The sequence below is a fragment of the Monomorium pharaonis genome, chromosome 7, assembly GCF_013373865.1.
Source record: "Monomorium pharaonis isolate MP-MQ-018 chromosome 7, ASM1337386v2, whole genome shotgun sequence".
NCBI lineage: Eukaryota > Metazoa > Arthropoda > Insecta > Hymenoptera > Formicidae > Monomorium > Monomorium pharaonis.
Genome location: NC_050473.1, coordinates 21,026,666 through 21,052,504, shown reverse-complemented (window position 1 = coordinate 21,052,504; position 25,839 = coordinate 21,026,666). Strand labels below are relative to the sequence as shown.

Genomic DNA, 25,839 nt, shown 5'->3' with positions numbered 1-25,839 from the left:
GTGAAAAAAAAAATTTTAACAAATCTGTCGCTAATCTGTCATTATTTGTAAATACAGATCTACTGCATATTTAGCATTATTCTGCTGTGAGTTTAAGTTGCAACATCTTTTCAATTTGCTGCATGAATTTATCATCGTACTGCTAGTGACAAATCTGCTTTGGTATTGCACCCAATTTGATATCAGGATTTGATGACAATTTTTCCTTACAATTAGGGCACACTCAAGGACACAGTAGGCCATGATTTTGGCAGCCTAATTCAGCAAGAAATTTTTAACAGTCTGCTAACAATTTGGTAGCAAATGGTTAGCTGGGTTCAGTATTACCAAATATTTAAATAAAATTTAGTATAATATATTTATTTCTATAAAATAATCTATTGTTATAGAACATTGTTGCAATGCAAATGCAATTTTTCAATGCTGTACAGTATACATAATTTTAATATTTTTAAAATTTATTACTTTATAATTTTTAAACAAAACTTATAATAATTAACCCTGAATAAGTTTAAGGATTTTTTCAGAAATCTTCAAATTTAAAATATAAAAAATATTAAGTTATAAGAAATATTTTCGCCAGGATTACATCAAAGCAACATACAGAAATACATTCAGAATAATCGAACAAGCTTAGAGATACGATTTTCTTAAGATACGTCTAAAAGAAAAATTCAGGCGGCAAAAATTGTTTCGTCGTACCTATTCATTTCATCTTCCATTTGGCGAAGTTTGTCATCCATATCTGTAAGTGGTTGTTGAGGCGACAAGAATTTGTTTTTATACACGCAGATACACCTACTTGGAGTCAATAAATAAAATTAATTAATTTTCTCTCAAACATAAAAAGATTTAGTTGATACTTATTATTTCAACTTATAATTATTATTATTATTACTCCAAGTCACTTAACCTTCTTTGTCTCTGCCCTTTGGATTACCGTCCCTCCAGGGATAAAGTACCACGCTTTAAGTCACTTAACCTCCTTACGCGAATCACCATTTATGGTATATCCACACAACTTGCATAAGCACATATAGGTTGGGTTCGGAGAGCACGCTTTTTGGTGCTGTGAGCGTGCTCTATCTTTCTTCGACATCATATGGCTAGTTTACACCGAGCACTTGGTACGTTGGTACGCGTATCAAGTAGCCCTAGCTCTAGTTTACATCGAGCACTTGGTACGCGTATCAAATAGTGAATTTAAGCTGATCAGCCAATGATTAAACACATTCACTAGTTATTTACTATTTGATACGCGTACAAAGTGCTCGGTGTAAACAGAGAGAAGCCTAAGAGCGGCCACCGCCTTTGAGTATATATACATGGAGGAGGAATGCCAGCACTGAAAGTGTGTCCAAGATCTGTGCGAGACACTGATCTCATTAAAGTGGATATGGCATACCCTAATAATCTAAGGTAAAAAAGTGTGACCAATAGAATACCGGAAGCCATTAAAGTTGTAGTCAGCGTACACGCTTTTGGCGGAAAATTTGAATGACTAACACAAAATATATGTGTTAAATAAGATATATTGTAAAAATATAAAATATGATTATAATGTAACCAGTAAAAATGAATTAAAAAATTAATTAATTTACAAAATATATTAAAATGTATATGTTTAGTAATTTGAAATGTTCTAAAATATTAATCTGGAATGTGTTTATTTGAATTTTTATAATATTGTTTTATATCATACATATAACATTTAATATTATGTATTTTTTTATAATTGTAAGTGACATTTGTAAGTGACTTTATAACAAATATTTTGTAATATTTAAAAAAATATTTGGTAATATATAACATTTTTATGTATAAATTGAGTCAAAATATATAAATATTTTATTAAATAAGAAGATAAATAAAAGATTAAAAAATAAAATTTTGCAAGTGTCTAAAAATCGTAAATTTTTATTTATGACCATCTTGTTAAATAATTTTACTAATAAATAATACTACTACTACTAAACTTATAAATAAGTTTAAAGGGTATTGTTATAGCTTATTTTGTCCTCGTGTCCTTAATTGTGTTGTAGTAATCCATACTTGCAGCTTGTAAAAAAAGTAACTATTAGACATAGATTAGCATAGATTTATTTAATATTTAAGTATAAATATTATAATGTACATAATAAAATGTATATACATGCACTATATACATGCACAGCATAGAAGAAAATAAGATAATTTTTTTATCGCGTTTTTTAGAAAATAGTAATAGAAAAGTAGTAATAGAAAAATGTTATTTTGCGTGCTTTATTAAACTTTGCAAGTCACATGCTGTGCTATTTAAATATAATGACAATAATGTTACATTATAAATATATTTTATAACTTAAAATATATGAATTCAAAACAAATGTATCACTTAAAACTTAAATTTGTAATTTAAAGCAACATAATAAAAATGTGTATTCAACAAATACTTATGTACTTATGAGGTACATATTTGAATCCAGATACATTATATATTAAACATATTATTATTAAACTTTTCAGACTTAACCTTACTCACCTATGAAACGTTTGTTGTTTATTTTCACTTCCTTTTCCACAATAAACACATTTTTTAATTTTGGAATCTCACTATTTTACTATTTTACTATTTTTATTATAAAAAAAGTAATATTTTGGATAAAACTGATACACATCTACGTCTATAGATAATTAATTACACGTGGAATTTCGTATCATTGTCACAGTAAACTGTGTTCGTATTCGTATACACCGCCATATTGTGTACAGAGACTACAACCTTCAATTGGTCACACTTATTTCGTCCTATGCCATATCCACTTTAATGAGATCAGTGGTGCGAGAGAGAAAGGTATATCATGATACCTGCTCTCTCTGCGCATGCGTCAAACGCTATATGTACAATGGCTGGCATTGTATGTTTTACACACGCATACAATCCGTAAATAAGTACAAAAGTGCACAAGAAGTGCACAAGAAGTGTTGAAACTGCGGTGCAGATAATGATATTAACGCATGCGCAGAGAAAGCGAGTATCATGATATACCTTTCTCTCTTGCACAGATCTTGGACACACTGGGTGTTTACGATAATGGCTATCTGAGTAATTTTCTCTAGGACCGAAATATATGATAAGCACAACCATCTACTATCATCATGATTCGTGACAACTCAATGCTGTCCGGTATAGCCAAATCATCACGAGCAAGTTGCGAGTTGCGAGTTCCGTGAGTTTGTAGCAGGTAACCTAAAAAGTACGACATAAATAATTTGATTATTACAATTAAAAATAATCTGTTTTTAATGTATGGTAAGATTATTAACTTCATTAAAATAGTAATTATATAACACAATCATGTATTTTTAAAGTATTGTCTAAAGTAATATTAAAGAGATTATTTTATTTACAAATATTTTATTTATTAATTTGTCTATCAAGTTTCTATTATAACGTATATCTAACGTATATCTGTTTACAGTATATCTTAATTTACTATGCACTTGTATTACAAATTTAAAAAATTTATTGTAAACATTATTATTAGTTTCACATTAGTGAAATATTCATGCATAATATTTATACATAAAGATATATGATTTTTAAAATAATGATAACACCATGCAACTTATCATTAACAGTTGTTACAAGAAAGAAAAATATTTATACTTAAATTTTTATTTTACTTGTAATCTAAAAAATATTATTAATAATTATTTATTTAGTAATTTTACATAATTTATCTCATTTGTTTCAAAGTGTTAACACCATCCGTTTAATAAAAGATGACTTTTCTAATATATATGTTAGTTAATAATAAATAATAACATTTATTGAGAATCAATGTTTAATTAAAATATTATATTAGGTTTTGAAATAATACCGTTATGATAGAAACTTGATAGACAAAATAAATATTTGTAAATAAAATAATCTCTGATATTACTTTAAACAATACTTTAAAAATACATGATTGTGTTACATATAATTACTATTTTAAAGTTAATAATCTTATCATACATTAAAAACAGATTATTTTTAATTGTAATAATCAAATTATTTATGTCGTACTTTTTAGGTTACCTGCTACAAACTCACGGAACTCGCAACTTGCTCGTGATGATTTGGCTATACCGGACAGCATTGAGTTGTCACGAATCATGATGATAGTAGATGGTTGTGCTTATCATATATTTCGGTCCTAGAGAAAATTACTCGGATACCCATTATCGTAAACACCCACTGTCTACATGAAACCATAGCAATTCCTCCTCCATGTATATATACTCAAAGGCCACCGCGGCCTTTTTCGTGCGACCGAAATGTGGATGTAGCATCAGCGCCAAACGTGGATGTAGAACTACGTACCACATCCACTTTTCGATCCTGTCAATAAAATCGTTCGTTTGGTGTGCGTTCGTGTTACCTGGTTGTGTTCCGTGCTATGTGGACGAAATGACGGTAACAGAGTTATTGATTTTTCGTATGTGTGCGAGCGAGAAAATACAAGAGCGAACGAGACATTCAATAAGAACGAGCGAAACAGTAAAAGGAGCGAGCGAGAGATTATTAAGAACGAATGAGATAGTAATAGAAGTGAGCGAGATGAGAATAATGAGAGCATGCTGAAGCCCAAGAATCGGATCGAGCTTCCTTGCACGTTGTTATTCTCATCTCGCTCGCCTCCCTTACTGGCTTAGTTTACATCGGCCTAGTTTACATCGTGCATTTGATACGCGTATCAAATAGTAAATAACTAGTGAATGTGTTTAATCATTGGCTGATCAGCTTAAATTCACTACTTGATACGCGTATCAAATGCACGATGTAAACTAGGCCATCGTCAAAACCTTAGTACGCGTATTAAGTTTGGTGCGCACCAAAGCCTTAGTACGGGCGCGTTTACATCGAATGTACTAAGCATGTACTGTGAAAAATATAATACAAATTTAATTCATGTTGATATCTCCTACTAAGACATTTTCACACCGGTTTTTAGATTTTAGCACTGAGGTTATGCTCAATTGCTAAATTCTCTCTAAAATGCGTTTTATGCGTTTACATCGACATTTGTATCACTTAATACGCGTATCAGTTTAGTACGATACTCCTACTTGATACGCTCGTACCAAATTGATCCGGCAGCGTTTACATCGTGCGTACTAAATATTTAGTACGAATTTGATACGAATATGGTACCTGATACGCGTATCAAATGCACGATGTAAACTAAGCCACTGTATTGCTCGCTCGCGTAATGCAAATATATATATTATGTTTTTGAGACAGAAACCTTTTTTACTTAGAAAATTTAGAATATTAACAAATTATTATATTTAATATTTTTTATATACATCATTAATATGTCAGATAACATTTGTATAAAATGTAAATTATACACACATAATTAATATTCATATTAAATTGACTTAAAAAAAACTGCGCCGCTTCTATGGAAAAAATTTTGAAGAAAATTAATGTCATTTTTAAAAATTAATTAAAATAAATTAAATAATTTGGTAATAATTTTGTTATTGTGTGGATTTTTTAAGCTTTAAAAATTTTGTAACAAATTGTTATAAACATATTTATTTTTAGCATAATCATCAAAGAGAGAGAACGACACAAAAAATGTTATACACATATTATAATATTTTTTTCGTTATTTTTTCCGATTAGCATAATTAGTTTGTACAGTCAATTTACAATAATTTGTTTATAAAAATTTGTTGCAAAATTGATTTTTTTAAGGTACTTTTTATATCAATTATAGTTTTTTACACTCTAGTCTTATTTTTAATAGTTATTTTTTGTTAACTTTATTAGTTTAGCTACCAGGCTAGAACAATAAGTTACAATGAATCCTTTTATTTATTTTTCGCACAAAGCCACAACGAAAATGTTATTTACGTTTTCTTCAAAATTTTTTCCATAGAAGCGGCGCAGTTTTTTTAAGTCAATTTAATATGAATATTAATTATGTGTGTATAATTTACATTTTATACAAATTTTATCTGTTGAACAATCCCAAGCAACACATATTAGTCAAGATGACATCAAACTGACATCAACTTGAGGTCAAATAAAACAAAGTCATTTTGACGTCAATCAGTCCCTCAATATTGACCAATTTTTGATGTCATTTGGACGTCAAAATAACATCACATTGACTATTTTATATGAATTTATACATACGCTGGCGAAAATGTAAAATTGGAGCGTAAGTCGAATGTAAAGAGAGAGTAATAGAAGCGTTAACTAATTACCCTTCTACGAAGTGTAAATTGAAACATTAAAATGTAAAAAAAGCGTTAACATTTCATTGTTTCAATTTACGTTTTATAGAAAGTTTGTTAACGCTTCTATTACTCTCTCTTTACATTCGACTTAAGCTCCGATTTTACATTTTCACCAGGGTAAACTTGTATAGCTACATAATTGTAGTCATAAAGAAAATTTCAATCACAATTTATAATAGAAATGCAATTGAATTATTTTCTTTACTTATATGGTTATGTAATTATGCAGGTTTGCCTAAATAGATAGAAACTATTGCACAAACATAATATGTGTGTCGCGGTCACGATAAAGAATACAATAAGTAATAAGTCTCAAGTGTAATCGCTTTATTTTTAATAAACCATCTGCGTGTTATATATATATCTCATACAGTACAATATCTTTTAAATCTGTAGAAAAGTTACAGGGGCCCGATTCTTGAAGTCATTTGCAAAAGAAACGTATACGCAAATACTCGCTCTAACAGAAAGTTGTAAGTTTATTGGTTAATAGCCATACGATAGCCAATAAATTTCTAACTTTTCTGTAAGAACAGAATTTGCAAATACGTTTCTCTTGCGAATAAATTCAAGAATCGAGCCCCAGAATCTCTCAAACTTATTGTAATCTCTTAAACTTATTTAATAAAATGCAATGAATACAAACAAAACAATTTTTCAAAATAATTTCATCAATAAAATATATAAACAAAAAGAAACATATACATGAATTTTAACGACTGTTTCAATTTTTTACTATAGAATAAATTACCGACTGTAACATCTTTATACACACATGTACGGCATATGCACATACATATGTCGTACATGTGTTGTGAATTAAGTTTACAATTGGTAATCAGATAACACAGAGAGTTCAAAAAAAATTCAATTGTATGTCATCAATTATGAATTTTTTTTGAGATGCAAGAGTTCTTTTTGTAAAAAGAACTTTTTTTGCATCTCAAAAAGAATTTATAATTAGTGACATATAATTGAGTTCTTTTTTAACTCTGTGCTATCTGGGAATCTATTTCCCGAAAAAAAAAAAATTTAGAACAGCCCTTAAGATTCATTCCGTATATAAAAAAAATAGAAATTGTATAAATAAAATCTTAAATTTACAAATATCACAAAATTATTGATTAAAAATAAAGCTGTAAGCATAATCGCAAATATTTTAAAAAAACACGAAGAATTAATCGATGACCAAGCGCTGTGCATTCGTGTTTAACCATCTTTTCATAGTAGCCTCGGCTTCTAAGAGTTTACTACCAGGATACAACTTGAGAAGTGAACCTGAAAAATATGGATTGTATGAATATTGAGCTTGAGGGAAAAAAAAGAAAAAAGAAAGGAGAACCATAGAGAAAAGAGAATGTTAAATATTGCTCAATTTTTTTTCAAACTCACAATGCAGGAAATTTAGAACGATACAAAAGTTCAGAATTAATCACTTTTGGGCTAAAAACCATTGGACTGCGCGGAAAAAGAGACCGCGCATTTTGAACTTTTATGTCGTTTTACATTTCCTATGCACTAAAAAAGATCTAGATTTAAAAACGTTAAAAATTTTATGTTCATTATTTATTAAAAAATTTAAAACTAAATTATTTCTCAATTTCACGCTATAACGCAACGGCATAAAGTATTTAAGAATTAAATTAAAACTGTATTAACTTTTATTGGATTTATATACAGAAATGTAATTTTTTTACTAAAATTCTCTTCGAATATAAACAGTTAATTATACAAATATAATTAATTTTAATTATAATCATATTTTTATTTCAAGGCTAGAAATTTTAGACAAAACTTTAGAAGAACTTGAGACAAAAAAACATTTACAAGCATTAATTAAAATAATACTCACAAAATATTACTTCTTTTAATTTTGATTTCTGGAAGTTAAGTTTTGTTTTGTTGGTCCCACTCCAACTCATCATTTTGGAGAGACGGTTCGATATACATCGTCTCATTAATTTTCCTGTTGCCTTTCCCTCCATCACACAATCAAGAACAAGCGAATGGAAAAAATCCACCTAAGAAGAAAAGTTAAAATAAGTTATAACGTTCTTGAACAATTTCTTATAAGTAGACAAATTTAAAAAATTATTAACTGTGCTGATGAAATTAATTTCACTTTGCAAGAATTTTTCGAAATTTTCGAAATCATCCTCAGATTGAAGTGGGAGAGATGGAAAATTATTAGGTCTCTTGAGCGCAATTTCTTCCGGATATAGCTTCTTCATGAGTCGCTGATTTTGAATCATGATAAAATCCAACTTACTGTTCAATTCATGGAGTAATTCCATTTTCACCATTTCGACACTGGATCCCGAATATACTGATTCGGATGAATTGGCTAAAACAATTTATTCCTTGTATTAGAAACAAACAAATCTTGTATTAAGAAAAATAGGCTGTTAATAGAATTCTTTTTCTAAGATGCATTTAAGAAATCGGTATAAATCTGTATAAACTCACTGTTCTGTAACGACATGAAATTTCTTGAAATTTTCTCCTTTGATGTATCCAAAAATGTATTTTGTTGGGTATAAAACGGAGTATTCTGTTGATGCGACTGAATCTGATGAATACTTATCATCATCTACGACAGTTTTATATAAAGAAGATGCTTCACCAAGGTTTTTCGTTGGACTGAATTTATTATCACTTATCAATTTGGTACAAGTTGCTTTAATTTGCTTCTTTTGTGATTCATTGAATACCGTTGCAGGAATATTTTCCTTCGCCAACGTATCATATCCAGAGCTACTCTTCTTTCGTGTAGATAATGCAACAGACATCTTTTGAGGTTGATGCATTTCTCTGTTGAAGCGCTTTTAATTTTTCTCTAATCCCACTTACTTCTGCAGCAGGCAGTGATCTTCTGTCATCATCAGACTCACTAGACACAATGGCTTTCTTTTTCTTTTTTCTATAATTTAGAACAGCGTTTACATTATCCATATCTTCATCAGTATCATCAAAATGTTTTGCTTTTGTAATACGTCGTTTGCCTCTTCCCTTTTCTTTATCCGTTACTTCCGAATCTAAAACTTCGCCTGTATCAGCCTTCTTCATGGCTGCTGTCCGAGCTACATTATAAGTTTCTACAAAAAGGTAGACAAAGCTTAAATTTATTATAATTATAAAATTTGTATAATATAGAGTATTATTTAAGTAATTAATCTAGATAACTTTTTCTATTATCTTTCTTATTTTTTTATTCTTTTTAAATTTATAGACTTTATTGTTATTAAAAATAAATACCTAGGCAAAGTAAATACCAAGACAGGAATTTTCGCAATAATTGTTACATATATAACAGCGTAAATAATATTTTCTGCTCTAAAGCAGTTTGTAATTATAATTTCTAAATCTTTCATAAATAATTTATTGAACTTTTTATTAAATATTTAGAAGTAATGTTAAAATAATATTATGTTTTATGCATATTATTTCAAATTTTTGTGTAAAATTTTCATTTAAAAACATTTAAATAATAATTGCACAATTTATGATGTAATGATTTCCTTTTGTTTTCCAACAATTTGTACATTATAAAATTTTCTGAAATATACTCAGTTTTAATTGTGCTAAGATAATTCTACATTATATTATACCCAGATAGCCAAGCGAGATTAAGCATATCGGGTAAATTAATGCACTGCATGCATGTTGTGAACTTGCCCACAATTTGCTGTCATTGTAATTTAACGTGGAACGAAGTTAACATCAGGAGAGCAAATAACCTTCATGAGTTTATAAAATTATAAGTGCATGCATTGAAGAATAATAAACTTGTCACATTGACAGCAATTGTGCATGCATGTTGACAACTTGCCGTCAGTTTGTTGAATTCTAATGTAGAATTTTACATGATGTCAGAACAACAGACAGTTTGAGGAAACACCTTGGCTTTAGTTTGATAAAATTAATAGGGAATAAGTGACAGCAAAATAACAACACGTTGCCTTTATTTGGCTATCTGGGTAGTTATATAAGTATTTATTTTCAACATCCAATTAAAAAAATTGCTGTACATAAGACAAAATTAAATCTAGAATTAATGATTTTTAAATTAGATTTACAATTATGACGTAATATATTAAAAATTACATTAAAAAAGTTTAATGCTACTAAAATTTTTTTGCATATTTTCCTATCTGGATAACAGTAATATATTTTCACATTTTTGGCACTTAAAAGAAGTAGCAACTACATTTTACTATACCCTGATAAAAATATAAAATCAAAGCGTAAATGGAATGTAAAGAAAGTAATAGAAGTTTTTTTAACGCTTCTATTACTCTCTCTTTACATTTTACTTACATTTTGATTTTATATTTTTACCAGGGTAAATTTAAATGTAATTATGATTAACTGTTTATTCGAAACAAAAACAAGAGAGAAAAAACAAGAATTAATATTTTCAGCTAAAATTTAATGTAAACAAAAAAATAAAATAAACAAGTAAATAAGTAAATAGAATAAATTAATTAAATTTTTTAAATTGTAATTTAATCGTTTATATAAATAATCAAAATTTCTGCTGTTATCTTAATCTAATGTTTTACAATAATTATCTCATATCATTACTTCAGATAACAGTTATGTGGAATAACTTGTGTGTGTGTGTGTGTGTGTGTGTGTGTGTGTGATTCGAACTAGAAATTAAAAATTAAATTAAGTCATACATACTGTAACTATGTTCTACTATCACTGGGCATTTCTTCCAGTCATTATTAGGAACAACAAGCCCCATCACAAGCCTTGATATTGACTGTCCTTTATTAGTTGGTGGCCAGTACACTGCCGTGCCATTATCTGTTATCCATTTGGTGGCTACTACGTCGACTGTATCTTCCTCAGTAAATACAACAACGGAATACTGCAAGAAATAAAAGTAAATTTTTCATTAACTTATATAAGAGCAATAATTATTCCTATAAAATGAATGAGTTGATTAAATCACGTTACATACCAGAACATTACGAGGAGTGGGTAAGTGGTATACACAAATATATATTTCCATCTGGAATAAGATAACATTTACGAACAACGTCTGAGAGACGAAAAAGCTGTTCTCGGTCACTCAATTTAGAAACACTATAAATACCTATGTCGGCAGAGTCTATGGGAAACTCATAATAACTTGTCATACGTGTGAACCGATGACCGGCCAATCTAATATATCCCTGAGGAGTGTGGATAATATTTGTCAGGATTATGATATCATTATGATTAGTCACAAAGCAGCAGTCAGCTTCGTTTACAGCAAGAGTCATGTCACAAATCCTTATCATGCTGTAATGATTTTCTAAAATCCCAGCTGGAGTTTCTTGTTTTTTACTCAAGCAGATTTCTTGAGGACCTAGTGTTTTGTTGACAGTTCTTCTGAGCTCCCCATTAGCCTCTGAATCTCGATTAGCAACCTGTTGCAAAGGTTGATAAGGACACCGGAGACTGCGCTTAATTATACCCAGATGATTCTCAAATTTGTATGCACTGAAATGGTCAAGTACACCATGTTGTCGGCACTCTTCAGCCAAATGAATTAGACTATGTACCCAGACAACACGCATGTCTAAAAGACATCTTTAAGACGTCTTAAAAGAGACGTCTTTGAGACTTTATTAAAAGACGTCTTTATGACGTCTTAAAATCGTCTTATTTTAGACGTCTCTCTTAAGACGTCTAAAATACGTCTTTTTAAGACATATTCTTTGAGACGCCATTTAGACGTCTTTACGACGTCTGAGAAAGACGTTTTTAAGACGTCGAATGACGCACATAACCAAATCTGCCGTGTGATGCGATCAAGTCGATCGACGTGCTTATCCCGTATCAATTTTTGAACTCTTGCACGTATCGCGTGTGTGTTGGGACGTTTTGTCCCGGTTTGCTGTGTAACGCAGCCGAGTGTGGATACGTTAATACAACACAACTTTTTAACTCTCGTACGTATCGCGTGTGTAGGCTGTTATTGGAAATAATTAACCTTTCTGACAACATTTCTGACAACAGTTTTTGACAATTAATAAACCGGACGATAATAGTGTTGCGCTTAAGTTGCTGTAAAATATGTGACTGAATCCAGTATCTTTGTAAAATTCTGTAATTTCCAATCACGAAAACATGAAATAAAATTGAAATATATAATATAAAATTTTTTATTTATAAAAAAACTTATCTTAATAATAAAATAAAAATAATGAAATATAAATATAAAGTATTTTGTTTAAAATAATAAAAAATAAAAATAATAAACCTAGCTTTTGGAATCCTTGGTGGAAAAATTTTCTACGAAATTCTAAAAAACTACAAAAATTTACAAAAGTGTGTTTCAAATTTAGCATTTTTCTGTAAAAACTACAAAAAAATGCCAGAATTGGAACATTTTTGTAAATTTTTGTAGTTTTTTAGAATTTTGTAGAAATTTTTTCGCCAGGGATGTCTAAAATAATTTTTATATAAGACGTCTCAAAAACGTCATAAATAAAAAAAATTAGACGTCTTTTAGACGTCTTAAAAACGTCTTAAATCGGGTCATAAGACGTCTTAAAGACGTCTAAAAGACGTCTTTCTGATAGTTTTATAAGACGTCTTATAGAAATATAAGACGTCTTTTAGACGTCTTTAAGACGTCATAATGTTCTCTGGGTATGTTGTAAACTACAAATTCTCGTCCAAATATTTGAATGGAATGAGTAACAAATTCTCTCAGTATCTCTTCCGCAATATCAACATATCGGTTAAGCAAATGAGGACTAGATAGAATGTATGTTGCGGTATAAAATAATAAAAAATTCTGATACAGTGCAGGAGCAAGGTGATCTTTGAAAATCTTTACCCCATCGTAAAGTGCAATTCTCCTGAGTTCTTGAGCTTTTAGTTTATTACCTGATCTCTCAAGTTGTGTGGGTTTGCGATTAAATTCTCTGGGAGTATGCGGGGCCAATTCCACAAGAGCATCTGACACAGCCCTAAGAGTTGCATCGGACCAAGTAAAATTACCCCGAACAATCAATAAGAATTTTAACCACCTCTTAAAAGCACCCTGATCTTTTAAATGCATACTGTCCAGTCTGAATTGGGAGACCATTCCAGTTCCAATCCTTTCTAATGGTGACGCACCAGTGTGATGTTCAGGGTTTTCTCTGGCATTATATGATTCGTCAGATCTAAGATTGGCATTCATATCAATAAAAATTTCGCGACCTCTATACCTGCAACCTCTGACGCAACACTTTTCACAGGCAAAAGTTCCACCATGCCCGATGCAGCATTTGATGAAAGCTCGAGCAGGGGCGTCCAGAATATAATTTCTTACTCTAAACGGATAAATAGTCCCATTAAATTCAAAACCATTTTCTTGAAGATCAGACACTTCTGCAACATATTCTTCCAGAAATAGATTCAAGTTATTAGGTTTGCCGTCACCATAAAATACTGCTATAATAAATGGTGCATCCTGATTGGCAAAATTCCCCAAAATAGGCCAAAATTCTTTTTGAGAATGACTCTGCGGAAAGGGTTTCATTCCATCAATATTGACATCCATCACAATTTCTTGATTAGCAGCAAAATGTTCCTTTGACAATTTTGATCGAATATTGGATCTGATACCCTCCCAGCAAACGAAAAAGGATTCAAAGGTATTAAAAATTTTTAATACCTTTGAATTCCTTTTTTGACGGAATTAGATGGAATTAGATGGGATTCGAAATGAGATGATCTAATCCCATGGAATCCAAAAAAGAAATTTTCAATCCCATTCAATCCTATGGAATCCGTAGAGGTTATGGAATTGTATGGCATTAGATGGTTTAGAAAATTATTGTTTTAAATTCCAATGAATCCCGTAATGACCAAACTCACTCACACACACACACACACAATTTTATGAAAATAGGAAAGGATAATAAATTTCAATGGTTATAGATAAACGTTTTTTTATTTACTATATAATTACTATACTTTTTATTTACCATACATATAATTGTTACTATAACTTTTATTAATATTACAAATAAAAATACCAATTAAAATTTATAAAAAAACAAAAAATAACATTAATATTAATAATCAAGTATCTAACATAAAGTATTAATAAAAAACTTTCGATTAAAAATTATAATCAAACAAAACATAAAAAATCAGATAAAGTTAAACAAAAGATACTTGTAAAAATAAAAAATGTAAAAATAAAATGTTAAATAAAAACACTTAATATTTATAATAGATATAAATATAATCTTGACTCTTGACACTAAAATGTCCCAAAACCTTCACGGTTTAAACAGAATCTGGAAAAAAGAAATTGTGATAAGTATAAGTGGTTTCGAAAAATAAGTATTATATTTATTTGTACCCACCACTGTCTGATGACTCGGCTGGGATAAGGACAGCAAAGTCCGGATCGTTGTCATTTTCATTCGATGTAGATGTCTCCTCATTAGGCACTTGTGCAGCTTCTTCCATTCTTAACGAGTCGATGTTCGATTCATCAGTGTCCCGTTGAATATTCGATTCAACATTTTGCTCAATGTTTTGTTCGATGTCCAATTCTTCTTCTGAATTGAGAACCTCATCCATTGCATGAGTTTCTTTTTCTGTAGTACATGTATGCGCTGAAAAATGTTTATATTATAAATATGTCGGTACAAAAACATCTCAATAAAAAAGTTGTAACTGTAATAGTCGCATTTTGAAACAAAATTGCTTACAATCTTTTAAGGAAGATATAAATTTAGCTAAAATATTTCTAGTTTTTTCCACCAATTTGTCCGCCTCTGCTGGTGGAATTTGTTTTTCAACCGTTAAATAATGATAGTATATAGCTAAAGAAAAGAAGAGTACTTAATAGTATATTATCAAAGAGAATTAGAAAATAAAATGTTATTGTATTGTTAGGCAAAGAATAAAATTTACTCTTAAACAATCAGCCCTTTACTTTTTTTACAATAATATTGAAATTTCAATGTTTTATTAAAGTTACAATCGGTATTATACAAAGTATCCATATTTATCTGTGGAAATAATTTTAATTCTCTTGAATATTAATTAGAAATTGGTGTTTTCAAATGTTTGCTCCATTACAATTTGTCAAAAATAAAAGATACACTGAATGTTTTTTAATTTTGTTGGAGACATTCGTTTTAGAACAAAGGGCCTCGTCAACACAACTAAAGCTGCAACTCAACTCAATTCAACTCTAACTTTTGCAAAAAATAAAACGTAGGTACATATTACAAATGTTTACTAATTTTATTGTGTATTTTGCAATATTTTGTAAATTACATGAGAAATTTTAATTGTTTGTTAAAATTGTTATTGGTCTTCAAATAACATGTCTTATGTTACCCTTAAACAATGACATGTTATTTTGAAGACTAATAGCGACTTTAACAAACAAAATTTCTAAATAAATTGTAAAATAATGCAAAATATGCAACAATAAAATTAGAAAACTTTGTTTTCATTTATTTGAGTTGCAGCCTTTGCTCTAAAACAAATGTTTCCAGCAAAAATGTTTAGACCAGTGTTTTCTTCTATTATCGCAAATATAATTAGATACATATATTTAAAAGCATTAATATAGTTTCTAATGTTAAAGAGAATTAAATTTATCTTCGTAGATATAAATATGATTACTTTGTACACCACCGGTTGCAATTTCAGCAAAAAATTAAAATCTCAATATCGTTGTGGTTGTAAAAAATGTTAAGGGTTGACTGTTTTATGATATATTTTATTCGTCGTCTAATAATAAGAAAAGCGATTATACAAAGAAAAACAATAATAAAAGAGAAAGAAATCATTGATGAGATAATACGAAATTACATATTACACATGATTACCTTTAATCGCTAAAATTTTGTTGCAATCTAAGGCATTTTCCGGCTTTTTAGAATTTCTATTTCGGTTACTTCCTTTGCCTGTTACAGTGCTGTTTAAAAGCGTCTCCAAAGAAAACAGACAAATCGCGATTTGCCGAACAAAAATTGCAGGCCTTCTGCAATCGCAAGCAGCTGCAACATATGCAGTTTTGGGCAAGTATTCGCCATATCCAAGATGAATCTGCAAGATTTAATTGTTATATTACATTCGTAGATATGACATATAAAGAAAATATTGTAATAAAAAACTTGGGCAGATTTCCAAAGGTTATTATTGCGGGGAGCAATAACAAAAGTTAAAATTGTTTAGATAACAATCTTTTATAAATATTAGTTTGCTTCATTATGTAAAATTCTGTGGTACTGTTTGCAAAACTATCCAATCAGTTGATGTTTTTTTTAATCTATATTTTTAATTAATAATTTATTTTTACATTGAAAATTTAAATTTAACTTATTAAAATTTTTTCAATAATTTGCGTAACATATATCTGAAAAAGACTATTGTAATTTATTATTGTATATTACATAAAAATGGTCAAAACAAATACTATAGTTATAAATAAAAATTCAATTTATAATAACGCAAACTTAAAGACATTTTTTCATATCTGTTTAATTACTATTTGATGTTGTTAAATATATAAATATTTATTAAAAAGAAAATTAAAAAATAATTTTTTACATGGAAGTTACGAATGACTAAATGTACAATAATAAATATATGAAATAAATTTTAAAAAGTGTTTTCCCACGCGAATGTTATAAATTTTAGAAAATATTCAGGAAATTTGGAAAACTTGAAGATAAGTACAGATATCCCTCTACTTGTGACTATCTCAATTTATAAATTTTCGGATTTATGTACAACCGGTATGCTATTGACTAAAAATAAACAAGTAGATTAATTATAATTAATCTAACAAAACACTCGTTAATCAATGATTTAAATTAAATATTATTTTTATAATATTAAATGTTATATTAAGTTTTATTTTTAAGAAAAAAATCTTATTTTTTAATCACTTGGTGAAATTAATCTGTGTTTAAGCTAAATATTAATTTTATAATAATAATTAAATGTATTAAAAATAATTTAGAAAAACATTTTGTTTCGTTATTTTCTAAATAGATCTGTAATCGTTTTTAGTTATAATTATTTTGCTTAAATAAAGTTTCATTTATCATATAAACTACATAAAATATAAATGCTATTCATTCAACTTACAAATAAATTCGATTTACAAACAAAGTATTACGAACGTAATCCTGTTGTAAGTAGAAAAATATCTGTAAATTAATCTTGCAAACATTGAAATCACTTACGCTTTTATTATCAGGCGTTATATAACCAACTGCCGGATGTTTATTTAACACTGTTAGGTTGTTTCCTGTAACCACATTTAAATTGTTGCCTTCATTGAAATCTGTAAAAAAGTGATCAATTACATAATAATAATTGTATTATTATTTCATATTATACAATATAGCTGCTATGTTGTGTATATTAAACATATATATATCTATATATACGAACTTTGGATTTCTTTTCCTTTTAAGATTGCAGCTTCCTGCAATTCAATATTCAATCGACGTAATGTTTGTACTTCTTTCTGTAATGCCGCAATAGTTACTTCCATATCTTTTTGTTTAACAATCCATTCCTCCTTTTCCGCAATTATTTTTTCTTTTCTCTGGAGACTGTCTTTTAAAAAATCACATTGGGCTTTATATGCGTTTATAGTATGTTTTAAATCTTCTATTTCAATATTGGAAGTCGGCGAGCTGCTGTTGCGGCAAGTGCTATGTTCCTATTTAATAATGTGTTTGTCATAATTCCATAAATCACTTTATATCAAGTTTATAAAAATTTGTGTCAAATTTTCATACCTGGTATTCTTCAACAGACTGTGCATTAATTGCACACAAAGCCTGACGTTCTTTTAATTGCTTTAGCCTATGTTGTTTTATATGTTCTAAATTTTCACCTTTCCTCTATAAAAAAAACATAATAAATTCACTGTAGAGTCATTAGCCTTGTTCGTTTTGTCTGTCCTGGGTCTACTCGGAGCAAACCCAAGCAGATCAACGCACTCTAATTGATTCCGATGACGCCAACCTATTAAAGTATGCATTGGTCTGCTTGGGTTTGCTCCGAGTAGACCCAGAATAGACAAAACGAACAAGGCTATTGTTTCTTAGTATATTAACGTACCTTAGCAGACTTTGGTGAGTTTTCAATATCAGTGCTAAAGCTGTCAGATGGTGACAGTAGATGTTGTGACGGTGGGACATTCATCCTTTTTCCTGCCACCATTGCTTCCAATTCGCTCTTGGTATCTACAAATAATGATAATAAATTAATAATAAAAATATTTAACAATAAATTTATATAAAAAATCTGTTGCATTAAATGTTTTTTTAAAGGAATTTTTTAAGGAAATTTTTGATAATCTGGTACAATAAAAAATTTAAATATATAAGACAATATAATTTTTTTACTTACTTGCAGTACGTAGAACGTGACCTACGACGATATCTCCATTGTGCTTAATTTTATACAATTGTCGCGGATTAAGTGGATTTTGTGAATTGAATCTTTTAATATCTTTCACCGGCACAACTTTCCGAAACTCGTGGACATTTTTTGTTGGCGGAATCCGCACGTACGCATACATGTTTCGGCCCACGCAATGTGGACGGTCAACACACACACGTCGCGTGAACACGAAAATGCCGGTTTGGGCAGAAATCGAACACGAGAAATCGCTCAGATTTAAACGACGCGAGAATCGATTAATGCTGTGCAGGCAAGAGAACCGAACGCGAATACACAGCTCAAGAAATGATATCAGGACTAAGGACGTCGAAATTACCGAGCACGCGAAAGCAGAGAAAATCACATTCGCCAGGCACCGAGAATCGAGAACGATATTGCCTGCCGGCTACCAATACCGTGCGCCCAATCATTGACTGCACGTCACGTGCAGCCGGGACGCACGTGTTCGTAGTTCGTACCGAAAACGAAAGCCATAAGGTACAATTGGTCTGTTCTTTTTCGCTGCACTGCTGCACTGGTGTAACAAGTTAGAATGAGAAAAAATATATTTGTCTCACTTTAACTTGTTGCACCAGTGCATCAGTGCAGCTAAAAAGAACAGGTCTAATATCATGACGCCACGAGGCGGCCGTTGATATTTATACCTGTTGCTGACTCAGGTTATATTGTGTAATACGTAATTTATAATACGTAACTACGTGATTTACGTCTTGTGCAGTGCATTCGCGGAAAGAAGTCACATATTTCTGTGACTTTCGAATATTTGCGTTTGAAGTATGTGACATTCAGATTTTGAAAGACTGCATTGCTAACCTGTATGTACATCTTCCATTAAAATTATACGCAGTCATTGGAAGCAGATAGCAGAGATCATTTTACGGTATTCAAGGTAAGATTTTTTATCATTTTAATAAGTATCAACGTTATTGTATATATGTACATAACTTTACAATAGGTCTGACGAAATGTTGCTCGCGAGTAATTCTTTCTCTCTTTCATTCGAATAAGGTAGAAGAAAGAGAAAAAGAGGAAAGCTCGTGAGCAACACACTTTATCAATCCTGCTTTACAATAAAAATCAACTTGTTTTGCATAGTGAGGCCTTTGCACATATGTAACAAATATATGCTTTTGCACTTTTTATAGAGGCTTTATTTCTTTATGTTTTATTTCAAGCGAATAAATAAACCTAATCAATCTCTTTCATATGCCATAAACATGCATTATTTTTTCACTTTACTTGAACGTAACAATGTGTTGAAATGTATGCAAATTAATTCAAAACATTTGTAGTCTTTTATAGTTTTGTCATAAAATTAATTAATATTTTTATCTGTGTTTTTGTTGTAAAATTGATGTAGTAAAATACTGTTGTATATTGCTAATTTTGTTTGTTGCATTGAATTGCAGTGAATATTGAAACACTGAATACAACATGGAAAGAAAAAGATACAAACTATGGTTACAAAGAAACTTCAACAAGGACATGGTATCGAAAGCTACATATAAGAAATGGAAACAGAAATACGACGCAATGTTACGTCGTGTAGATGAACGCACAGGTTTAATATTATTTCAACTTATTTCAATTTTATTATAATAAGTAATGAACTTCTAACTTTTGGGCACTTGTTTATTATCACCTTTTCTTTATCGCGTTCTTCATAAATACCTTTTATCTGCTGTATGATGACTTTTTATTCCAAGACATTACAATGTTTTTTGTGTTTGTTGATCAAGTTATTATTTTTTTAAGTAAAAAGAAAATTTGTATAATATTATATATGAAAATATATATAGGACAGTATGACATTCTCAATTTGGGAACAAGGAAATATTTATTATTAGAGCCAATGCTGGATAAGAATCAAACTTAGTGACAATATCTAGTATTCAAACAAGGATATATAGAAATACCTATGTTGGTCTGCAGAAAATCTATGGTGGTTCTTAGTGCCTATTAATTATTTGTGTGAATTTATATACGAAACATAGCTCACGCGAACTGAGCGCCGCATATTTGTTGGTCTTAAAACACTGTCCTTACATAAAGCTGGAACGTAATGTCACAAAATAAATTGACAAGCAATTTAATATTTTTGATGCTAACTAGCATCTATATTCCTCCTCTCCTCGAAAAACTGTAAAGAAAGTTTATTGAGAAAAATAATACTTTAGCCAGGATTTTAGTATTCAATTCTATGCTGTGCCTTGACAATAAAATTTATTTTTTCATATTAATATATGAAGTTAGTATCATAGTTTTGTTCACAAACTCTAAATACTATGACAAGAATTTATTAATTTTACTTTACTACAGTATATTTTCACGTGTATCATATAAAGTACATAAATTAAAAAATTGTAATACTTTGGGCTGTAATTATAAATATTTTTGTAATAATAAATATTTTCCAGGTGCAAAATGTGATACTGTCTTGTATTATCATAAAATAAAAAAAGGAGGTTTATGAGCAGTTATTTTTATCATATTTAAATTGTTATTGTAGCCGACTAATTAATTTTTGTAATATTTTTTATGCGGTACCTTAAAGAGCTATTTTTCATTTTTATAAAGCATTTTTATTTGCGTACAATTTTTTTACCGGGTTGTAAAAGTTTTATTGCAAAATTTAATTTTAAAAAAATCAAAATTATGTTCTAGGAAAAAATTATAAAAAAATTACATATATAAGTACAAGTTCAAAAAAAGAATTTTGCAATAACTTGTTTAAAGAAATTGTTTAAACAAATAATTTATAACAATTTGCTTAAACAAATTAATTTTGCAAATCTGATTCAAAATCAGTCACTTCAAAAACTCCTTAAAATATATACAGTTTATGTGAGCACTAGCCCAGTTCTTTGTGTACACTACAGGATTTACCTTAAAAAGTTTCCTTCTTAAAACTCTTACAGTTCGGCGAAAAAAATAAACGTAAATAAAGAAGAACGCTATATAAAAATAAAAGATAACTCTTTAAGATACTGCAGAGAAAATATTGAAGAGATTAATTAGTCAGCTATAGTAACGGTTAATATTGCAAAAATCAATTGTAACAAAAAATAGATTTTTTTATAATTATTGCGAAAAAAAGATTAGAAGAAAGATTTCAGACAAATCAAAAATACTTTATTTTGGATTTTACATGAAATAAATTTCAATCAATTTAGAACGATGTTTATCGTAATCATGTTTTTGTGAATTTTGGAGATCTACAAATTTATTTAAAATTTAATGAAATATATACGTTTTGATTTGTTAAACCATAGCTGTTTACTCCGAATTAATTACGCAATTAGTTATTATTATAAATTAATATCATTATATCATTAATTTTGAAACAAAAATATTTCTTGTTTAATTTGATGTATTGCAATGAAATATATATCTTTATTTTAGTAATTTTTCAATATCTTTTGTGTGTCATATTAATGGCTTTTCAAGAGTATAATAATACATATCTTGTGTTCCTCGTAGGGATTACTGATTGTGAACCATCGTGTTCGAATCAGCTTTGTAACGCTGGAATATTTGAACAAGAAGTCATTGGCAGTGCTGGTGTTAGTCACGAAAATACAATACCACAATCTGCACAATGTGTGCAAGAGAATATCTCATTTGAAGATCAAAAATGGGTACATGCATCTTACGAAGAAATGGCATTTGATGAAAATACGTCGGATGCAGGAAGTGTCACTGGGAGTGTTGATGACATTGAAGAAGAAAATGAAGATGATTTAGACGTGCGAAATGAAGAATTTCATACACGCACAGGTAGTGCAATAATGTTTCCGGCGGCGGGTTTAAGTGTAGATGATGTTGTCTCGATGGTAGCTGGGCACTGTTTGCGATATCGTGCGTCAAATGAAGCGCGCAAATCTATAATGGAACTTCTTCATATATGTGCTGGACCAGCTTTTCGTAATATTAATATATCAAATCATAGATTCGCGAAGCAAATCAACCCACCGGATAATATAATAACTTATCATTATTATTGCACTAATTGTTACAGCAAATTATATTCTACAACAAAGAAACATTTTGAGGCGAATCAAATATTGTGCGAGTTTTGCAATCATAAACACAATATAAGTTTGTCAAGCACAAATATGTTTTTATCTATAGATTTACGGTACCAATTAGATTTACTTATGCAGGATAAAAATGTTCGGAATGCTTTGATTGAAAAAATTAATGCTCGGCGCGTTACACAAGAAAGTAGAGATATTAGTGATATAAGCGACGGGGAATTATATCGTAAAATGATTATGGACTATCCCACTTCTTTAACATGTAATATTAATACTGATGGAGCGCCATTATTTCATAAGTCAAAACGAAGTTTTTGGCCTCTTCAACTCATTTTCAATGATTTACCACCAACAATGCGCTTTAAATATGTATTGATGGTAGGTATCATGATTGTTGAACATGAGCCGACTCCTCGACTTATGAATACATACATTACGGAGTTCATTAAACAAATTAATCGATTACGTAAAGACGGTGTCGATCTTGGCATAACGGTTGATAATGTTTGTATCTCATATGCGCCGACTGTTTTATGTTGTTCAATGGATTCTGTAGCTCGACCAGTAGTCCAAAATAGAATACAATATAATGGATATTTTGGGTGTAGCTACTGTTATCATCCTGGGCTATATATTTCTGCTATGCGTTATCCTTTCAAGTACCAAGAATCCGAGTTAAGAACTCATAAAACTCATTTATATGATGTGCAAGTATCGGCTAAAACTGGATTACAAAGTCGAGGAGTGAAGGGAGCTTCGGTACTTGCATCATTATCAAATTTTGATATGGTGTGGGGTTTTCCGCTTGATTGCATGCATACAGTCATTTTAGGCGTAACAAAACACATATGGGACTTATTTATAAAAATTCTAAGTCGCGATGCAAGGAAAATCATTAACGAAAGATTATGTAGAATTCAACCTCCTCGCGATTTGCGGAAGTTGCCGCAATCAATGACTAATTATAGTAATTTTAAAGCAAAAGATTGGAAGTCATGGTTGTTATATTACTCTATACCTGTTTGTATGGATTTAGTGCCAAAGAAAAATCTCGAACATTACGTACTATTTGTCAAAAGCGTGTATATTTTACAAAAGACCTCAATCTCGCATTCTGAACTGGATCAGTGCGAAGTAGATCTCTTGAAGTTTGTAGCAGATTTTGAAAATTTGTATGGAACGATTGCAATGCGATATAATGTTCATTCTATTCTTCATTGCGTTCAATCTGTTAGAAAATCAGGACCTCTTTGGGCGACATCGGTTTTCCCGTATGAAAGTAACATTTTTGTTTTGAAGCAACTAGTCAACGGGCCAAAGGGAGTAGAGCAACAAATGGCCAAAAAATCATTGCAAGTTATGTCATATCGAGTAGGCGTAGCTACTAATTCTTTACCGAATAATGTAAAAATTTATTGTGATAAACTATTTTGTGGCAATCGGTCAACTGTAAACGTAGAAGTTACAGAGGGTGTAACTTTTTTTGGATCGGGCAAATATTTTGCAGATGTATACACAGCTGGAGGCGTAAAATATGAGAAATGTGTGTATAATAACCAATTATACCAAACTAAAAATTACACGCGGTCCAAAAGATGGAATAATAGTATTATTCAGCTAAAATCAAAGAAAATTGCACAAATTTTAGAAATAATCAGTTTTCCCGATACTGGATGTTATTTCAATGTCAGTGAATTGCTTTTAGAGAAGGTAATTCTTGGAGAAATTGAAATACCACATATGTGGAAGATAAGATCGCTAACAACAAGTAATCAATTTTTAGTGTCAATAGTCGAGGTTGCTTCAAAGATGGTTCTAGTAGACATTGGAGAACAAATGTATGTTTGTTCAATGCCTAATGTATTCGAGGCTGATTAATTAAAACTTTTTATTTTTTTAAATTATCTTAAATCAATAATTTTATGTAAAATTGATAATGTTATTTATTGTAAGAATGTGTATTATAATACTTAATATTATTTTAAAAAACACTATGTCTTATATGACTTTACATGCTTTGGTTACTCGGAGTAGGTAAAAATACAATTCTCATCGAGGTCACGCTGTACGCTAAAAAACGAAAGATAATATAATTTATTTTATTGTCAACTTAATTGTACATATAATTGTATATATAATTGCAATAAAAATATTTTAATATAATTTTTGTAAATAAAACGTTTTATTTTAATGTAACAATATCCATTATTTAGTATTTAAAAAAAAGTGTTTTACATTAGTCTGTTTATCCCAAAAATATCAAAAATTTAACTAATATGGAACTTTGAAATTATAATTAATTTATAAGAATGACTTTCAATTTTATAAGTGATAGGGGATGACAATATATAATATAGATTTAAATAATGATGGGATAGAACTAGGAATTTAACGTATACTTGTTTTTTATTCTTAATTAGAATAAAATGGAATTTGTTCTGTTGTAAACATCGCCGGAATTCAATGGAATTCGATATATACATTTTGATTTCCAAATTTGGCATTCAATGGTATTCATTTTATTGTCAGAATAGACGGAAATCAATGGAATTCAATACGGAAATTTTTAATTCCTAACTTGACATTCAATGGTATTCATTTCATTGTCAGAATAGACGGAATTCAATACGGAGATTTTTAATTCTTAATTTGGCATTCAATGGTATTCATTTCATTGTCAGAATAGATGGAATTCAATACGAAAATTTTTAATTCTTAATTTGGCATTCAATGGTATTCATTTCGTTCACGGAATCAATGGTATTCAATGGAATTCATGATGAAACTTTCCAATCCCTAACTTGGCATTCAGTGGTATTCATTCCGTTATGTTTTTTGTGTCGTAATTGGATGGGATTCAAGAAAGACAAATTCTTTCCGAAATAAAGAATTCCATGGTATTAAAAACCATTTCAATCCCTTTTTTTGACAAAATGGAATTCGGAAAGTTCTTAATTGAATTTCTGGCAATCCCATTCCAATTCTTTTCAATCTTTTTTCGTTTGCTGGGCTTGTACCACAATTGTCCATTTCCAATATTTTTTACAGGTATGCTTCGAGGAGTACTTAGAAGAGA

The 25,839-nt window shown here is 29.7% G+C and overlaps 6 protein-coding genes and 1 long non-coding RNA gene across 13 annotated transcripts in view; 1 reads left to right on the top strand and 6 right to left on the bottom strand.

Annotated features, from left to right (window-relative positions):
• Positions 1-1,074, bottom strand: part of LOC105831277 (RNA-binding protein 42) — a 109,045-nt gene extending 107,971 nt beyond the window's left edge. For 4 of the 5 annotated variants that reach the window (XM_036290320.1, XM_012671285.2, XM_036290322.1 and 1 more), the window contains exons 1-2: positions 914-1,074; positions 703-798 (exon numbers count right to left, since the gene is read on the bottom strand). In XM_036290320.1, coding sequence (XP_036146213.1) covers positions 703-743 — 41 coding nt within the window. In that variant the 5' untranslated portion in view covers positions 744-798; positions 914-1,074. Of the gene's footprint in view, positions 1-702; positions 802-913 lie in introns of all 5 variants that reach the window. The other variant, XM_036290321.1, reaches the window with a different exon arrangement.
• An 824-nt stretch (positions 1,075-1,898) lies between these two features.
• On the bottom strand, positions 1,899-2,910 carry LOC118646746. Its single transcript, XR_004964195.1, has 2 exons — positions 2,522-2,910; positions 1,899-2,058 (listed from the first exon to the last, which is right to left on the bottom strand). It is a non-coding gene; the product is annotated as an uncharacterized LOC118646746 (long non-coding RNA).
• Positions 2,911-7,356: 4,446 nt separating this feature from the next.
• Positions 7,357-8,901, bottom strand: LOC118646615. The gene is made up of 4 exons (XM_036289892.1): positions 8,746-8,901; positions 8,379-8,623; positions 8,132-8,300; positions 7,357-7,557 (listed from the first exon to the last, which is right to left on the bottom strand). Exons 1-4 carry the CDS (start codon positions 8,867-8,869, stop codon positions 7,457-7,459), a joined length of 639 nt encoding a protein of 212 aa, XP_036145785.1. The 5' UTR covers positions 8,870-8,901; the 3' UTR covers positions 7,357-7,456.
• Positions 8,902-9,011: 110 nt separating this feature from the next.
• LOC118646616 lies at positions 9,012-11,525 on the bottom strand. The gene is made up of 4 exons (XM_036289893.1): positions 11,384-11,525; positions 11,249-11,299; positions 10,966-11,155; positions 9,012-9,374 (listed from the first exon to the last, which is right to left on the bottom strand). The coding sequence occupies exons 2-4, from the start codon at positions 11,297-11,299 to the stop codon at positions 9,034-9,036; spliced, it is 582 nt and encodes a 193-aa protein (XP_036145786.1). The 5' UTR covers positions 11,384-11,525; the 3' UTR covers positions 9,012-9,033.
• A 77-nt stretch (positions 11,526-11,602) lies between these two features.
• Positions 11,603-14,245, bottom strand: LOC118646614. Of its 2 annotated transcripts, XM_036289891.1 has the most exons (3): positions 13,494-14,243; positions 13,168-13,424; positions 11,603-11,772 (listed from the first exon to the last, which is right to left on the bottom strand). In XM_036289891.1, exons 1-3 carry the CDS (start codon positions 13,826-13,828, stop codon positions 11,741-11,743), a joined length of 624 nt encoding a protein of 207 aa, XP_036145784.1. In that variant the 5' UTR covers positions 13,829-14,243; the 3' UTR covers positions 11,603-11,740. The 2 variants fall into 2 exon arrangements, with proteins under 2 accessions (XP_036145784.1, XP_036145783.1); XM_036289890.1 differs by having other exon boundaries at positions 13,168-14,245.
• A 154-nt stretch (positions 14,246-14,399) lies between these two features.
• Positions 14,400-19,208, bottom strand: LOC118646466. 2 transcript variants are annotated; one of them, XM_036289441.1, is made up of 9 exons: positions 18,673-19,208; positions 18,382-18,506; positions 18,057-18,161; positions 17,704-17,977; positions 17,493-17,593; positions 16,128-16,347; positions 14,994-15,107; positions 14,643-14,897; positions 14,400-14,573 (listed from the first exon to the last, which is right to left on the bottom strand). In XM_036289441.1, the coding sequence occupies exons 1-9, from the start codon at positions 18,842-18,844 to the stop codon at positions 14,563-14,565; spliced, it is 1,377 nt and encodes a 458-aa protein (XP_036145334.1). In that variant the 5' UTR covers positions 18,845-19,208; the 3' UTR covers positions 14,400-14,562. The 2 variants fall into 2 exon arrangements, with proteins under 2 accessions (XP_036145334.1, XP_036145335.1); XM_036289442.1 differs by lacking the exon at positions 14,994-15,107.
• A 143-nt stretch (positions 19,209-19,351) lies between these two features.
• Positions 19,352-24,936, top strand: LOC118646465. Its single transcript, XM_036289440.1, has 3 exons — positions 19,352-19,615; positions 20,136-20,287; positions 22,207-24,936. The coding sequence occupies exons 2-3, from the start codon at positions 20,161-20,163 to the stop codon at positions 24,639-24,641; spliced, it is 2,562 nt and encodes an 853-aa protein (XP_036145333.1). The 5' UTR covers positions 19,352-19,615; positions 20,136-20,160; the 3' UTR covers positions 24,642-24,936.
• Positions 24,937-25,839: the final 903 nt, after the last annotated feature.

Bases quoted from the DNA above. Each gene is read 5' to 3' on its own strand.
- LOC118646614 (XM_036289890.1), bottom strand. From the start codon at position 13,828: ATGGATGTCAATATTGATGGAATGAAACCCTTTCCGCAGAGTCATTCT. The intron at 11,773-13,167 runs GTAATAAACTAA...TGACCATTTCAG, and splicing joins CACACAACTTGAGAGATCAG to TGCATACAAATTTGAGAATC.
- LOC118646465 (XM_036289440.1), top strand. From the start codon at position 20,161: ATGGAAAGAAAAAGATACAAACTATGGTTACAAAGAAACTTCAACAAG. The intron at 20,288-22,206 runs GTTTAATATTAT...TGTTCCTCGTAG, and splicing joins TCGTGTAGATGAACGCACAG to GGATTACTGATTGTGAACCA.
- LOC118646616 (XM_036289893.1), bottom strand. From the start codon at position 11,299: ATGGAAATATATATTTGTGTATACCACTTACCCACTCCTCGTAATGTT. The intron at 11,156-11,248 runs GTATGTAACGTG...TATTTCTTGCAG, and splicing joins CCACTCCTCGTAATGTTCTG to TATTCCGTTGTTGTATTTAC. The intron at 9,375-10,965 runs GTATGTATGACT...ACCTTTTTGTAG, and splicing joins GATAGTAGAACATAGTTACA to AAACTTATAATGTAGCTCGG.
- LOC118646615 (XM_036289892.1), bottom strand. From the start codon at position 8,869: ATGATGATAAGTATTCATCAGATTCAGTCGCATCAACAGAATACTCCG. The intron at 8,624-8,745 runs GTGAGTTTATAC...AAATTGTTTTAG, and splicing joins TTTCATGTCGTTACAGAACA to CCAATTCATCCGAATCAGTA. The intron at 7,558-8,131 runs GTGAGTATTATT...CATATTTTTCAG, and splicing joins ATTAAAAGAAGTAATATTTT to GTTCACTTCTCAAGTTGTAT.
- LOC118646466 (XM_036289441.1), bottom strand. From the start codon at position 18,844: ATGTATGCGTACGTGCGGATTCCGCCAACAAAAAATGTCCACGAGTTT. The intron at 18,162-18,381 runs GTACGTTAATAT...TTTTTTTTATAG, and splicing joins ACTCACCAAAGTCTGCTAAG to AGGAAAGGTGAAAATTTAGA. The intron at 17,594-17,703 runs GTTCGTATATAT...ACTTTTTTACAG, and splicing joins AAAAGGAAAAGAAATCCAAA to ATTTCAATGAAGGCAACAAT.